Consider the following 16,111-nt stretch of genomic DNA (forward strand, 5'->3'; position numbering starts at 1 on the left):
AAGATATTCTCAATTTTTAGTGTATACATTTTTTTCAATTTTATTTTGAGATATTTGTTTTAAGTGAGTTTTCTTTAAATTTAACCTATTTTTTATTTAATTATTTCTTTTAAATTTAGGGTTAAATATGTTTTTAGTCCCTATACGTTGGAACGATTTTAGTTTTAGTCCCTCTTTCAAACTAAGGTACAATTTAGTCCTTCAACTTTAGAAAACTCTGGTTTTAGTCCTTTTTATAAAAAAATTTTAACTTTATTTGTTGTTTCAAACACGTCTCTCAGTTAACATTGAAGCAAAAATGTGTCAAACAGTGTAAACAATCCAAATGCTATAATGAAACGTGTTTGAAACAGCAAATAAAGTTAAAAAATTTGGTATAAAGGACTAAAACTAGAGTTTTCTAAAGTTGAAGGACTAAATTGTACCTTAGTTTGAAAGAGAGACTAAAACTAAAATGGTATAAAGTATAGGGACTAAAAACATATTTAACCCTTAAATTTAATTATTGAAAACAACTTTTTATACATAATGAATTGAAAAGGAAATGTGCACACAGTTTGTTATACATAATCATATAGATTTAAAAATTAATAAAACCTAAACTAATGATAATTTAAAGGATAAAAATAAAAAACATAATTATTTTAATTTAAAATAACAATTATGAGTAAAATTAAAACAAAAATATATACACAAAAAAGTAAATATTTTTATAATGGTATAGATAAAGTAATAAAAGTTAATTCTTCAAGATTTTATCAAAACATTTTCTTAAATTAAAAATTTACCAAGCAAAACAAATAAATTTTTTTTGGTATATTGAATAGATAAAAGGAATCGTGATTTATCTTTAAAAAATAGAATAGCTGTGGCGAATTGATCACATGGATGTGATTCAAGTAGAATTAAGGTTAAATACTTTTTTTTTTTTCAGTTTTGGTTGGTAACATTCGAAATGGTCTCCATTTGTTTTTTCTGTTCACTTTAGTTTTAGAAAACGTAATTTGTGTTCAATTTAGTTCTTTTTCTGTTCAAAGTAATTATAAAGAACGTAATTTATGTTCAATTTAGTCCTTTTTTATGGACACAAATTACGTAAAATAGATTAAATTGAACACAAATTACGTTTTTTAAGACTAAAGTGAACAAAAAAAACAAATTGGGACAATTTCAAATGTTACCAACCAAAACTGAGATCAAAAAAGTTATTTTGCCTAGAATTAATCATAACTGGTATGATATGATAATAAATTTTTTTAACAATTTTTTTTATAATAAATTATATATCATTATTTTATTGATCCGTATATTTGAAATAGATCAATCACAAGCTATATAAATTATTGTAAAAAAGTTGTTTAAAAAAATATTTTCCTAATTATATCTATGTGATAGCCTTGGATCTCCATCTACACATCCAACAATGCCCACTAAAGCTTAACATTAAAGAAAAAACATTGTCAAATCTCGTTTGCTGCTATATTTGCTTTCCATTATATATAGAAACCAAAGCAGAAATGTAAGAAATAGCTGCAATCAAATACAGGATGAAATTGTCCACTATGAGCTTCATGCTTAGTCATACAGTTTCTCTTGGATAACCATGGGAAGTAGAAATTGTGAGTATTTTTCTGTTTCTTTTGCATCTGATGGATACTTCAATAGTGCCCACAAAGTGTTCAATAAAATGACATTTCTTTCATAATGCAGTCAGTTTTAGAGATTTCATATGGAAGATATACAAATGTAGTAAATTGATCAATGTGGTAAGAGAGCTTAAGTGTATATCAGATGTTTAAGGACAAATGGGAAAAATCAAACCCAAAAACTGAAATATATATATTTCAAAGTTCTTATTTCATTCAAAACCACAGCCATTTATTCATGAATGTCCTATTGTCTCATTCAATAGAAATATCAAATACTAGATTATGCATAGCTAAAATGTTTGTCAACAGCAACTAATATATCCCAAGTGCAACTCAACCCTTTTGGAAACACAACTAAATCACCAGCAACAATTTCCACTGACTCATCTTTTACAATAATCTTCACTTTTCCTTCCAAGATATAGCATGTCTCCTTAGATCCATATATCCATTGGAATTCACTCGGAGGGCAACTCCATCTGTTATACATCAGAATGCAAGGCACAGAGAGAAAGATCTTCATAAAAGAAAGAACAAACATATATATAACAGAAGAAAATGTAACTGCTTCATCTTCAAAGTTTGATTCTGCATTGGAAAAAAAGTTTAATTCAATCTTCCTTTTGCATTTTCTTATCTCATCTTAATAGTTGTTTATCGAAAGGTTTATCAATGCCTAAATCAGGTTGCATTTGAATAATAAACTATCCAAACCATCCGCACATCCATTCAGATTATACCATCAAGACATGTCAAGAAAACGGGCCTCGAACAAAATTCGTCCAAAATACAGATTTCCAGATCTTAACAGTGAAATTTAAAATTTCCTAACGTCAGAAACATTAGATTCATTACATAGAAAGCATCATAAATAAAACCAAACACAATCTTTGGTAATGAATATACTGAAGAAGATCAATCAATAAATAGGTGAAATTTAGGGTAAAAAGATGAAGAGGGCAAAGAAAAGATGCATACATTGTCCATTGCCTAACACCAAGTTCAGTGAGCATCTCTTCCGGAGCGTTCCTTATAATCTTAAGGCCCAATTTCTCGATCACGTTATTCATTCTTTCTCTCGTCTAAGGTTTTTTGCGCAATCACTGATATAACACATAACACAGCTGGTGGTTAAGGTATGTTTGATAAAAGACAGTGTTCGGTTTATTATAAAGGAAAAACAACTCTCTTTTTTTTGACAATTTTTTACGACCATACATGTCTTATTATTAAAAAATTATTAAAAAAGAATTGTTAAAATATTATTATCCTATCGTAAACTTATTTAATTATAATATTAAAATAATTAAAAATATATATTACTTTAAAACATTTTTTTTAATTTTGTTAATTTCAAATAATACGAAGATAATGTTTATTATGTAAATTTTGGTAAAATGGTACAAAAACACGTATACTTGTAATTTTATTTTTTTAAAATTACTAAAAAATGAATAGATTTGAAAAAAATTATTGATATAAGTAAGTTATATTATCTTGACTTTATCAAGAAAGTGATTTAAAGTATTTTTACGCTCAAAGGTAATTTTAGTTTAATACATTTTAAGATAAAACCGTTACAAGATAATAAGACTTTAATTTAATTTTAGTATAAATTCTCTCATAAACATAATTTTAGTTTAAAATGTTATAAATTAAAGTCGTGACACAACTTCAACTTTTTTGAATTAAAATTATGTGACATTAATATAACTTGTTCGTAGTAAAATGGTGTTATTTTGGTTCGATTTATCTATTTTTCTAATTTTTTTAAAATCTGTCTTTTTCCGAATATTATCATTGAGTAATAGTATAAAATATAATATCGTCAATATTAGAAAATATGTACATACAAAAAAAAAATATGTACTTCCTTGTATGATAAAGTTGGCAAATGGATGGAGACTACTTTTTTTTCTCTTGAATTTTGGAAATGATGCAATTTTTGTCTCCCGTAATTAAAAAAAGTTATTTTATTCTTTCAAATTTTATAAATTTGAAAATTTTATTTAAAAGTAATTTAAAAAATACTTTTACTCATTTCAAAGTAATTTAAAAAAAAAAAAAAAAACATTTCTCAAATCTAGTGATTAGAAATTAAAATCGCATTGTTTACAAAGTATGTTTTTAAATCTTTAAATTTACTACGTCGAAAATAAAAAACTAAATTAAATTTAGTAATTAAATTCTGAAATTGTATTTTTTTAAGATTTCAGAAACTAAAATGTTTTAATTTAAATTTAAATTTTTGAAGGCCAATATCATATTCATTCAAAAATTATAACTTAAAAATATAACTAAGGCTTGATTTTATTATTGGTTGACATCTCAACATGAAAAGTAATGAATCTAAGACTAACTACTACTACTCCAAACACACACTTTTAACGTCACTCCTTAGACGTGGTTATGGGTAACGCGACGTAGTTTGATGACCAGTGGTATTTTTCGTAAATAAGTAGGTATATAGACGTTAGTTAGAAGGGACACTGACGTCTATATGGCGGACATTAATAACTATTCACCTACCTGTTAGACCTATATACGTCAGTTAGGAGGGGCCTCGACGTCTATAATATTATAAACGTCGGGGCCCCTCCTAACTGACGTCTATATGTCTGCCAAGTAGGTGAAAAGTCATTCCTTTCCGCCATATAGACGTCGGGTACCTCCACACTGACATATATAATCTTATATAGATGTCAGTGTCCTTAGTAATCGACGTCTATAAGTCCCGCGAATATTAATTTTTAAATTAGAAAGACGTCATATTAGTGAGGTCCCCGACGTCTTTTCCATTATAAACGTCAGGCTCTTGGGCAACCGACGTCTCATTTCTTGTTAAAACAGTGATTGCGAACCAGTTGTTTCGCGCACTTCATCGTCTTCCTTAGCTTTTCTCTCCGCTCCATTGAATTTACAGGTGCGTTTAATATCTTTTGATCTGGTTAAACTTGCTTTTAATCCGATTAAAGTAATCTTTGATGTATTATCTTTCATTTGAACCGATTAAAATGAGTTTTCGTTGTGTTTTGGTGCGGTTTTTCTTGTGTCTTTAGGTAGCGTAGTGCACCTTCTCCCTTTGCTAGTTTCCTCCTAAGAAAAACTTACGTTTTTTGAATCTCTTATGACATTCCTACCCGAAATCGAATATGGGTTCTTGCATAATGTCATTGCCACCACCAATGAAAAAGAAAACGGTGAGAATACGGTGTCACTATATTCTTTTTCATTGGCGGTCGGAGTGGACCTAGGCAATGACCGAAGTTCGTCTTTGGATTGAAATGTCATAAGAGATGCAAAAGACACAATTTTTTCTACAAGGAAACTAGTAAGGGAAGGAGGTGCTACTACGAGACACGAGAAAAACTGTACCAAAACACAACGAACACTTCATAGACGTCGGTTAATGTAACATTTGACAACTTTATTGACGTCGTACATGTTATTGAACCGACATCTATAGTGTCCTTAGACGTCGGTTAGTGCAATGTCTGATATCTTTATAGACGTCGAACTTTGCATTGAACCGACATCGCACCTGCAAAAATCCGACGTCTCATTAACGTCACCCATAAATACGTCGGTTTGAGAAATGATATTAAAAATCCAAAATAACTAACGTTTAAAAGTCCTTTGTGCACTAATGTACATTCTTTTGCCATATCAATATTTCAAATCAAAATATAACAAATTTATTAATTTTATCTATACAAGGATAATTCTTTTTCAGCAAGTACATTCTATATATATTTTAATTAGGTAGTTTTACTTTCTAATAAATAAAAAAGCTTATTATTTAATAAAATAAATAATTGAATTTTTTATTTTAAGTAAAGTATAATTGCATAAATTCTTTATTTAAAAATAGCTACTACCCATATTATTTTAATGTTTTTTTTATGAAATTTAAATATTTTTTCTAATTCTATTATTTTAAAAAAAATATATTTTTATTAGAACCGTATTATTTTAATATAATAAAAGTTATGCATACTTATACATATGTTTTTGTCAATAATAATTATTTTAACAGTGCATTCAAATTTTTTGTAAGAAAAATCAGAAATAGAATATTTTTTACCCTTGGAGATTTAAATAGAAAAGAAATTGACCTTTCTCTCCCTTTTTTCTATCACACAGATTAGGACAGAAACTGAAAGCAAATACATAGCAACGGCTAAAGATGAACGGCGATGACAACAAGGGTTTGCTGTGGAAACTTCCGGTAATCAAGTCCGACCAATTCGGCAAGGTGGGCCCCGCCTTTGGCGTCGGCGTCGGCTGCGGCCTTGGTTTCGGCGCTGGCTTTCTTGGAGGTTTGCTGCTCAACCCTCCCCTTCACTTGCTTCAATTTCGCATACTTGTTACTCGATGCTTCGATATTTCGATAGGAAAAATCATTGTGAGTTTTCTTGCATGTGAATCGTCAAAATTTATTTGCAAAATCAAGTTAGCGCATCAAGATTTTATGTAAGTCTTTCTACCAGTGAAAATAAGAAGAAAAAAAAATGAAAATTAGTCTATTAAGTTAATCTGTAGAAACTATTTCTTATCATCTTTTAAGTTATTTTCTTTAGTAAGTTAAGTTACTATTAGAGAAAACCTTTATTTTCTTTTTTAAAGATCAGTTGGTCTAAACCCATTCTTGATGACTCGGCGAAGAAAAGGACTGTTTGGATTGAGAAATCGCTTTCCATTTTCATTTTTTTGTACTTTATGTTTATGTTTAAGTTGCAAAAGGTTTTCTATAAAAGAAAGAATAAAATGTCGAGTTAAGCCCCCGACTTGGAACTTTGTTGAATACTCATTGGACGAACTTTGTCATTAATATTTTTCTTAAGTTAGCATGAGTAGTATTTTCCTCCTTTGGAGGATAGGCTTGGTCTGTGCTAAAGAAAACGTAAAAAAGAAAGGTGAAGTTTGTAGTTAGAAATAAAACCAGAAATACTAAGGTGTTGAGTGTGGTGGAATGGCCAGTTCTTCACAATTTGGTTAAGCAAGGTTTGAATATCTATTGGAGTTGTGTTCACATTTAGTGTCTGACGATGCATTGAACAAGATTGCCTCCAAAGCAAGATACAAGTGGGGAACAAAAAAATGAACAGAGAAACCATTCTGTACCTTTATAGACCTTTCTTTGTCATTTGAATTCTAGTTTGCAGTGGAATGATTGAAATCTCAAAAGGTGGTATTTTTAGGTTGTTGACTAAGAAGTAATGAATTGAAGCCATTAAAGACGATGAACTTTCGGGAGAGAACTCTGTGCGATGGTTTGAGAGAAAAGGGAAGAACGAAAATGGGAATTATACTTTTTTCTTGGAGATGTTGGCATTAAGTTCTTGCATGGGCTGACTATTCTTGGGAACCATTGGTGGGACTGGGATTAATAAATTTGTGTTAGCTATAAATGAATGGAAGAGGGCTTCTCCCACAATTGCTCAGTTGCACATTGTGATTGTTTTACTGTGTTTTGGGCTACTGCTCCCGTGTTGGGCCAAATATGACTGAGTCAACTATCTAAGGCAGGTCGCTGCTTTCTACATCCATACAAATCTACTCACAGCCTTTTTCGTTTCGAAATATAAACACTACATTATGGAATACCCATTACTCCAGAAGGAAAAAAAGGGGGGAGGGATCGATGTTTATGGGGTACTGGAAGAAATGCCCGTTAAGGCACTGCAAGTCATTGGTAAATTACAGTTTCTAGCAATACAATATCCACTTTTTGATTGTATTACTTGTCAAAGGAATAAATTTCCCAATGAGAGTTGTGCAGGATTTAGGTAAATTTTGGTGCTCGGTAGTTGGTTTGATCGTTATGGTATAACCCATATACTTTGTCGACGTCCTTATGCCTTCTGACAAATCTTTGTTAACTTTTGACCAATGGTTTTTTATTCGTCGGTGGAATTGGTGAAAAACTGAAAATATCCCTAAAAATCTAAAATAGCATAATAGTGATTGGTAGTGTGCTACTTTTCATCTTTTTGTTTCAACATTGCTGTAGATTCTTTTGTACATGGCTTTAGGCTTGTACATGCCTCTTCGGATGCGGCTATTAATAATTAGGACTATCCCTTGCCCTATTGAGGAGATATTGTAGTGAGGTGATGCAGTTTCTGTTGCTTACTGATTTGTTCTTGTTTTAATCATTAAGTTTAAACATATTTCCTGTACTGTTTTATGCTTCATAGAATCTTACTCAATATTTGTTTGATTCCAGGAGTGGGTTTTGGCCCTGGAATTCCTGGTTTACAAGTTGGCTTTGGATTTGGTGCTGGATGTGGTGTTGGTTTGGGGTTTGGCTATGGTGTGGGGAAAGGAATTGCACAAGATGAGAACAAGAAGTACTCTAACGTTGGAAATCCTTTCCGTGGAGCTAGAAGCATAGTTTCTGAGTAAGTAAATAATCTAACTATCCGTATTTTTTGGTTATTTTGTGTAGATATATTATCATTCTGTCTGAACCCTGTTAAATTATTTCATCCAATTAGTTTACTGATAATTGGTGAAAATCCTTTCTATTTTCTTTGCCAATACTTTTAATTGCCGAAAGAGATAAAATTCCTTTAGTGTGTTAGTAACTTAGCACATTCAGGCCTATTGACTGCTCCAATAAAAAACACCAGAACCAGAAATAAAACTCTTAAGATTTTTGCTGCCAATTTTAAGAAAAAAATTTAGTAGTATTCAAATCTTGAAGCCTTGCTGTTCAAGTAGTATTAATTCTTAAGGCTTGTCGCTTCACATGATTTGACTAATGCTTCAAAAAAAATATCTTGATAGCACTCCGCCACTTTTATGAAAGATGACATCGTCACACTGTGTGGTTATAATGAGCTCTATGCGCTATTCTTCAGATATACCATACGATAACTTCAAAGATCTTATTGCATGAAAGATTTCTGTGACTTCTGGCTGGTTTTCAAAATTCATCTTATTTTTAACGCCATTTGGATATTTCATGTTATTTTCAGGGATGATATTACTGCACTTGTGGACGACATTGTCATCAATACTAAAAAGCTTATCAAGGCAACATCAAAAGAATTTGACAAGTGGAGAAGATAATGGAAGAAGCCATTTAAGTACAATTGTATAAAGTATAAAGAAAAAAACTCTACTAGTATATTTCATTCTATATGTTAATTCATGGCAAACTCTACATATTCAGACTCGTAAAAGTACACGAGATACTAAATTTCATAATAATACTTAGCGGGGGCTATTATTGAATTTTTCCAATGTTTCTTTTAGTTTTTTTTTTTTTAATTTGAACACACGTGTCAGTTTATCATTTTTTAGTTTGTTTCTTTTTAATTTAAAAAAAAAATGTCTACATGTTCATTCAGTATAGTGTCACTCGATTAAAAATGTCATGTTATAATGTTACGTGTATGTATGTTATATTTAATTTAATTTTTATATTGATTACTTTATTCAATTCAGATATAAATTTTTTATGTTGATTAATTTTATCTTTTTCAAAATTTAAACAAAATTTTATTTTCATATAAATATTATTTTAACATTTTGGTTAAAATTTACATATTTATTAAATATTTTTTTATTTAAAGTCACAACTAGTTTAAAATTATAATGAAAATTTAAGTGTTCAGATTAAGTTTAAAATTTTAAAAGTTATTAAAAATAATTAAATTTAACACATCTTATTATATTAAAAGAAATAATTGTAATTACTATTGTGATAAGAAATAAAGAAAATAAAATCTAAAAACAGTTATTTTTATAAAAGTAAAAAATATATATTCAAATTTGACAATTTTATTTTATAATCGATCAATATAATATTGTATGATATTTTTATTTAATAGTTTATGTGATTTTTAATATTTTATGTAACTTTTAACTTTTTAAAATTTTAAATTTAGTTTTTATTTTTCAAATTTTCATTTTAATTTTAAATCAATCATAATTTTAAATTTAAAACATTTAATAAAAATGAAAATTTTAATAAAAATATCAATATAACATTTATATAAAAATTAAATTTAGTCAATTTAAAAAATATTGTATACGGAGAAGTGACATCATGCTATTAATCCATAGACATTTATTTTAAAATTAGAAAAAAAAACAAAAAAAAAAAACCATAAACATAGTATTTAGTTAATTATTTAAACAAAAAAAAAAGACAATGGAATAAAATGGATAAAAATAAAATAAAATAAGATTAATAGAATAATATTATAACTTAATTAAAGAAATAACAAAAATAGAACCAAATTAATATCTAAGATAAATGAACTTTTGCATATAGAAGAAGAACCATAAACTGTTTTGCAGAATCTGGTGGTCCACAGATCACACTTGCTCAGATTCTTCTTTCAAAATACAACTCCGCCCACAGAACTCTCCCAAAACAAAACAAATTCTTTCACTCTTACTGTTTTACTCATGTCACTGTATCTTCAATTGCTAACCCTTATATTATTTTTGCGAAATATTTTGACAATTTTTTTTAACAACTTTTTGACAATAAAATATGTGTTATCTGTATAGGTGTGTTTGAATTTATGTTTAAAAAATAAAATATTTAAAACATGCGTGAGTGAAAAAAATTGTAAAAGAAAATAATGTTAAAAGAAGTATAGGAAATGCAAATGGTTGATGGAAAAAGGTCCAAGAGGTTTCAGGATAAAACATGTTATCCAAAACCAAGCAATCTTCCAGCTCATGAGATATCATCATCCTTCACACATCAGTCTTAACCAATGAAATCCTTGCATTGGATTGCAATTCTCTCATCTACACCAATCAAACTCCATGTTGATGAATCTGACATGGCACGTTTACATCCACCAGTCCATGCATATAGTATCTGCATCAGCTTTAGCTTAACCCTTCATCCTTTACCTCTGCTTGTCACACATTCATCTGAGTTTTTGAGGCTTCCAAAGCATGGCTTCCCTTGCAGCTTCCACTGCTGCTGCATCCCTTGGCATGTCAGAAATGCTTGGAAACCCCATCAACCTCAGTGGTGCCACAAGGCCTGCTCCATCTCCCTCTAGCCCTGCCTCCTTCAAAACTGTGGCTCTTTTCTCCAAAAAGAAGGCAGCACCACCTCCCCCCAAAAAACCTGCTGCTGTTTCTCCTGCCAATGATGAACTTGCCAAGTGGTATGGTAAGTCCTCCAGCTATCTGTGTTTCATCTCAATTATATCGCTTCAACACTGTAATTGAAAGAAGGATAACTGATAGTGTTTGAAGTCTCACATTAACTAGAGATAAGACTAATTTAGTATATATGACCAATTTAGTGCATATAAATAGGTGCAAACCTTATCCTACAATATACTAGTTTTTGTGAAATTGAGTTAGGCCTAATGTAATTTCTAACACATAGTGTGTTTGGTTTCACATCCATATCATACCCTTCTTAGTTACTCTACAGTGTGATTTGAACACTGTTCCAAACAGTTGCTGATAAACTTTTGTTGTCCCATTTGCTTGCAGGTCCTGACAGAAGGATCTTCTTGCCAGATGGTCTCTTGGACCGATCTGAGATCCCGGAGTACTTGACTGGAGAAGTCCCCGGAGAGTATGTGGCTTCTCCTACATTGATATACAAGTCATTGAACATACAATGTTTGGGAAGATTTTTGTTTTAATTCTGTAATGTGTGTCCATGCAGTTATGGTTATGACCCTTTTGGTCTCAGCAAGAAGCCAGAGGACTTTGCCAAGTATGCCTAAGACTTGTGATTTAGATGTCTATTTATGTATTGTGTTACATTACTTGTGTTGTAATGTTGGGGTGTTGGTTGGTGGTCTGATGCAGATATCAGGCATTTGAGTTGATTCACGCCAGATGGGCAATGCTTGGTGCTGCTGGATTCATCATTCCTGAGGCCTTCAACAAATATGGAGCAAACTGTGGTCCTGAGGCTGTTTGGTTCAAGGTTTGCATGTTCTTTAGCAACTGTCACTGTGTCAACTTCAGTAATACATTGCTTTTTTTTTCTCATGAGACAAATGCAATCAAACAGACCTTACAAGTTCAAACAAAATTTTGAAATTCTAGATCAAAGTTTGAAATCCCTCAAGAAGTAAACTTTAAATCTAATTGAAGCTTATAAAACTGGCCTATAAGGAAATGTTTGTGTGTGTCTGCTTGTCTTATTTCTGGTTAATACTGAATTACCAACAAAATTGTTTGTGAAAATGACAATTTTGGTGTAAATTCAACATAGACTTCAACTTGTAAGAATGTTTCTTTCACTTGTATTTAATCCATCTCTTATTCAATTATAGTGCTCATTTTTAACCCATGTCTCAAATAAATCCGGATATTTGTGCTAATAATGTACTTTTTATTCACTAGAGTTAATCTCAACCTTTCAACTTAGCTCATACTAATCATTTTGTGGTTACATATTGCTTAAACTAAGCCAGATCAATTTTCTTTATGGAATTGGTGCAGACAGGAGCTCTGCTTCTTGATGGGGGTACGTTGAACTACTTTGGGAAGCCCATTCCCATCAATCTTATTGTGGCTGTCATTGCTGAGATAGTTCTTGTGGGAGGTGCAGAGTACTACAGAATTATTAATGGCCTGGTATATAAATTTCTCAATCAGAATATTTACTGCTGCAGTTCTCATTGCCTTCTTTCTTAATCTTTGCTGTAGCATCAGGATTATTACAACAACAAGGCTACTATTTATTCAACTGAACCATCTTATCACTGTATTTTTTATAACCTATTTGAATTAGCAATGCACACAAGGACCATGTTCATAAACCTGTAACAAAACTTTTCGATGTATTTTTGCAAACTTGATTTTCAATGATATTGATTTCATCTAATATTGAGTTTGAAAGAGTTATGTTTAGACCCTTTATCTCAAAAGCAAGTTTGAAGTAAAGTTTAGTGTAACATCCTCATCCCTACACAAACCTACATATTTTCAGAGTTAGATGAATGTGTTCTATGATCACAGGAAACAAACTGCATAACTTTTTCTCCAAAGATGTGGTTGATCACTTGATTTACCAAATTGTTACATATTTTTGAGCAGAATTTCGAAGACAAACTTCATCCAGGTGGTCCATTTGACCCATTGGGACTTGCAAATGATCCAGATCAGGCTGCACTGCTAAAGGTGAAGGAAATCAAGAATGGTAGACTTGCTATGTTTGCCATGCTTGGTTTCTACTTCCAAGCCTATGTGACTGGAGAAGGCCCTGTTGAGAACCTTGCAAAGCATCTCAGCGACCCTTTTGGCAACAACTTGCTCACAGTCATTGCTGGAAATGCTGAAAGAGCTCCAACTCTCTAAACCATTCATCTTCATGTTTTTTCTCCAATCTTAATGTACAATACATATCACTGAGATATTTTAAGGCATATCTTGCTTTGTTCCTTCGAACTCAACTCACAAAATTTAATTTCTTCCACTTCTTCTGTGTCTGATTAAGTAAAATCATTCCACAAAACACTACACAAAAGCAAATTCTCAATTGCAAACTTATATGCGTAGTGCTTGAGCTATTTCAAATGGGGCATGGCCATTGAGGTTTTCTGCTGTACATCAATCATGTATATCTAAGTTAAATCTCATACAGACATCATTTGACAAAAACAAAAAGTATACAAGGAACTTTGTACAGTAAAAATCATTAACTTCACGAAAAGTTAAACTCACAGTAAATACTATAGTTTTTTGCCAATAACTAGTTGCAGAAACATGTAGAGTTTCAGCTATAGTATTCTCTCAAGAATCTGTTGTAAGTTAATCATAAGAAATGAGAGAGGTGATCTTTCATGTGACATTAGGAAGCAAAATCATGGTCCAAGTTAGGGATGTGAAAGAAAGCTGCACCCAAGATATCACAGATAAAATCTACACTCAACAATTAGTAAGTGCGAGTATTTATCATTCACGGTTAATGCGTATTGGATACAAGTATTATATTACTCGTATTCGTGAGTATTTATTACTTCCAAAAAAATTAATTTATATTTTATTAAGTTAAATTTAATTAAAATTCATTTATATTTTATTAGATTAAATTTAATTAAAATTAAATTAAATTAAAGCTGTCAAAATAGATAATTATCCGGCCCGGCCTACGGATTAGTGGGTTAAATGGATTGGCTCACTGACTCTTTTAATTATAAGTTTTTTTAAAAATAAAATATTACAATATTTTTAATTCAAATCTAAATAAATATCACACTAAAATAATGTTAAACTCCAAAGACAATTCAAAATAAATAAATAAAGTATCATACAATCCAAGCGTAAACTAAAAACACGTAAGAAAGGCGAATAAATAAGGTTTTAATATTAATAATTTTTGTATCACTTGTCCATTTATAATATTAGAGTCTTGAATAGATAAATCTATAATATTTTTCTCTCTTGAAACGTCTTCTTCTTTATCATCGTCTATAATATAATAAAAAAAATGTTAACTAAAATAATATTGAAACATAAAAAAAATAATTAAATTAAATTAGGTGGGTTGACGAGCCAACCCGGCTCACCATAGGTTCAACCCGGTGAGCCGGGTTGAAAACTAACTCGCATAAAAAAGTTACATTTTTTTTCAAACCTAACCCGGCTCAAACCCGTGGTAAGTTGGGTTGGCCCGTGGATTACAACCCATTTTGACAGCACTATTCTATAAATATCCATTTTAAAATACCCGTGAATATTTTTCAAACAAGTACCTGCATGTCTAACCTCCTCTTGTCACCCTAGTCATAAAACAATGAGAAAAATGATTGTTAAAAGAATGATTTATTTTTAAATAATTCTGGTAAAATTTTGGTATTTGTTATTTTAGTGTCATGACTAAAAGTACTTTCTCTCTCTGCTATTGCATATATATATTTTTTATGAGAAATAACTATTTCAAAAATAAATACAACTGTACTTTTCTTTTCCTTTTTTTTTTAAAAAAACAGGTTTATCCAAACATGTTAAATGATTATTTATTAAAAAACGTTTTTGAGATAAATGTTATCAATGTGGAGCATTGATGTCATGAAGATAGTAATTTTGATGATGCTACAAAGTGAAGAATATGAAAATCCTTGTTCTATTAAGTTTAAAAGCATTCCTGTATATTGGTCTGAGAGGAAAAAGAACAAGAGCGTAAATGCAAATCGAACAACATATAACAGTTGAAGACCAAACTATCACTATTAGTTAAAGGCCAAACGCAGTTAAAGGTCAAACACTGGCTGAACACAGTTGAAGACCGAACGGTCGTATCAAATAAAGGTTGAATGGCGTATAGCTGTTTAAAGCCAAACACAAATGAAGGCTAAACACAGCTAAAAGGTCGAACGACGTATAATAGTTGAAAGCCGAATAAGACAGATAAACACAACACATGTACGTACATGACCGAGACCAAGTGAGGTGTGACCGAGACCAAATGAGGTATGATCGAGACCGAGCAGTTAGCACCAGACATTGGAAAGTTTTGAGGAACCAAGCCAAAGGCGATGAGGGCTCGAGCCGAACGATGGAATGAGGTGAAGAACTGGAGCCAACCATTTGAAGATTTAATATCATATCTGTTTCAAGTCTCGCAGATAATCGATTATCACTGGTAGTTGTAATATGTCGTTTCAGTTTCAGACCAGTAGGTTATATACACTCTCTTCCAAACCCTTTGAAAGTATTAAGTCATTTTGAGAATACAGTGTAATCTGAGGAAATTGTCAAGTTTTGTGAATAGGAGAAACTCGCGCTTTGTGTGTCAAAGGTCGGAGTGGTTCTCTTCAAGTTGGTAGAGTTGTTGCTTTTGGTTCGTGTATCAAAGAAAACTCTTTTGATTCGTTTGTCGAATGAAGGTTTTGCTATTCTTATTTTCATTCACTATATATTAACTGATAAACTATTTTAGTGAAATTGTTAATCACTCTTTATAGTGATTAACAACTCGAAGTAGAATCTGTTTATTCGAATCAGTATAAAAAAAAATTGTGTGATTTTTTCTACTCCTTAACTTTTTATATTTTATGCATAACAACTGTTTGTTAAAACACTGGTAAAAAAATTAAAAGAACCATTTTTTAAATTGACCGAATAAGCTCTCTACTTTCAATAATCCGTATCATACTCTATTTTAATATTTCCATTGCTAAAAACAGTATCGATTGTTCCAACAAAATGCTTATAAAAAAACCGAAATCTCTTTTTTAAAATAAGTTTATCCAAACATGATATGTGATTGTTTTACAAGAAAACATTTTTTTTTTCTAAAGAACAAAATTTAAACAAAAATACTTTAGTGCATCCAAGACATGCAGAGTTCAACCCATGAGTTTATTTATTGGTTTAGTGAACCACAATTATCATACACTTAAAATCAGACAAACTCAATTTATAGTAACTATTTTTTATTGCCTTTTCTCTCGGTTCAAATTATTAATTTATTATTGAGTTTTTTCTTCTTTTGAAACAATGTTTTCAAC

General features: G+C 30.7%; 3 protein-coding genes across 3 annotated transcripts; 2 read left to right on the plus strand and 1 right to left on the minus strand.

Moving 5' to 3' along the window:
- Positions 1 to 1,856: 1,856 nt before the first annotated feature.
- Positions 1,857 to 2,773, minus strand: LOC106764876. The gene is made up of 2 exons (XM_014649309.2): positions 2,628 to 2,773; positions 1,857 to 2,128 (listed from the first exon to the last, which is right to left on the minus strand). The coding sequence occupies exons 1-2, from the start codon at positions 2,717 to 2,719 to the stop codon at positions 1,930 to 1,932; spliced, it is 291 nt and encodes a 96-aa protein (XP_014504795.1). The 5' UTR covers positions 2,720 to 2,773; the 3' UTR covers positions 1,857 to 1,929.
- Positions 2,774 to 5,772: 2,999 nt separating this feature from the next.
- On the plus strand, positions 5,773 to 8,891 carry LOC106764857 (chorion class B protein L11). Its single transcript, XM_014649285.2, has 3 exons — positions 5,773 to 5,968; positions 7,879 to 8,053; positions 8,633 to 8,891. Exons 1-3 carry the CDS (start codon positions 5,836 to 5,838, stop codon positions 8,724 to 8,726), a joined length of 402 nt encoding a protein of 133 aa, XP_014504771.1. The 5' UTR covers positions 5,773 to 5,835; the 3' UTR covers positions 8,727 to 8,891.
- A 1,620-nt stretch (positions 8,892 to 10,511) lies between these two features.
- On the plus strand, positions 10,512 to 13,078 carry LOC106772865 (chlorophyll a-b binding protein CP26, chloroplastic). The gene is made up of 6 exons (XM_014659481.2): positions 10,512 to 10,800; positions 11,133 to 11,217; positions 11,311 to 11,361; positions 11,457 to 11,577; positions 12,099 to 12,233; positions 12,696 to 13,078. The coding sequence occupies exons 1-6, from the start codon at positions 10,578 to 10,580 to the stop codon at positions 12,954 to 12,956; spliced, it is 876 nt and encodes a 291-aa protein (XP_014514967.1). The 5' UTR covers positions 10,512 to 10,577; the 3' UTR covers positions 12,957 to 13,078.
- Positions 13,079 to 16,111: the final 3,033 nt, after the last annotated feature.

This window comes from Vigna radiata, chromosome 1, assembly GCF_000741045.1.
Source record: "Vigna radiata var. radiata cultivar VC1973A chromosome 1, Vradiata_ver6, whole genome shotgun sequence".
In the NCBI taxonomy this organism is placed as follows: Eukaryota; Viridiplantae; Streptophyta; class Magnoliopsida; order Fabales; family Fabaceae; genus Vigna; species Vigna radiata.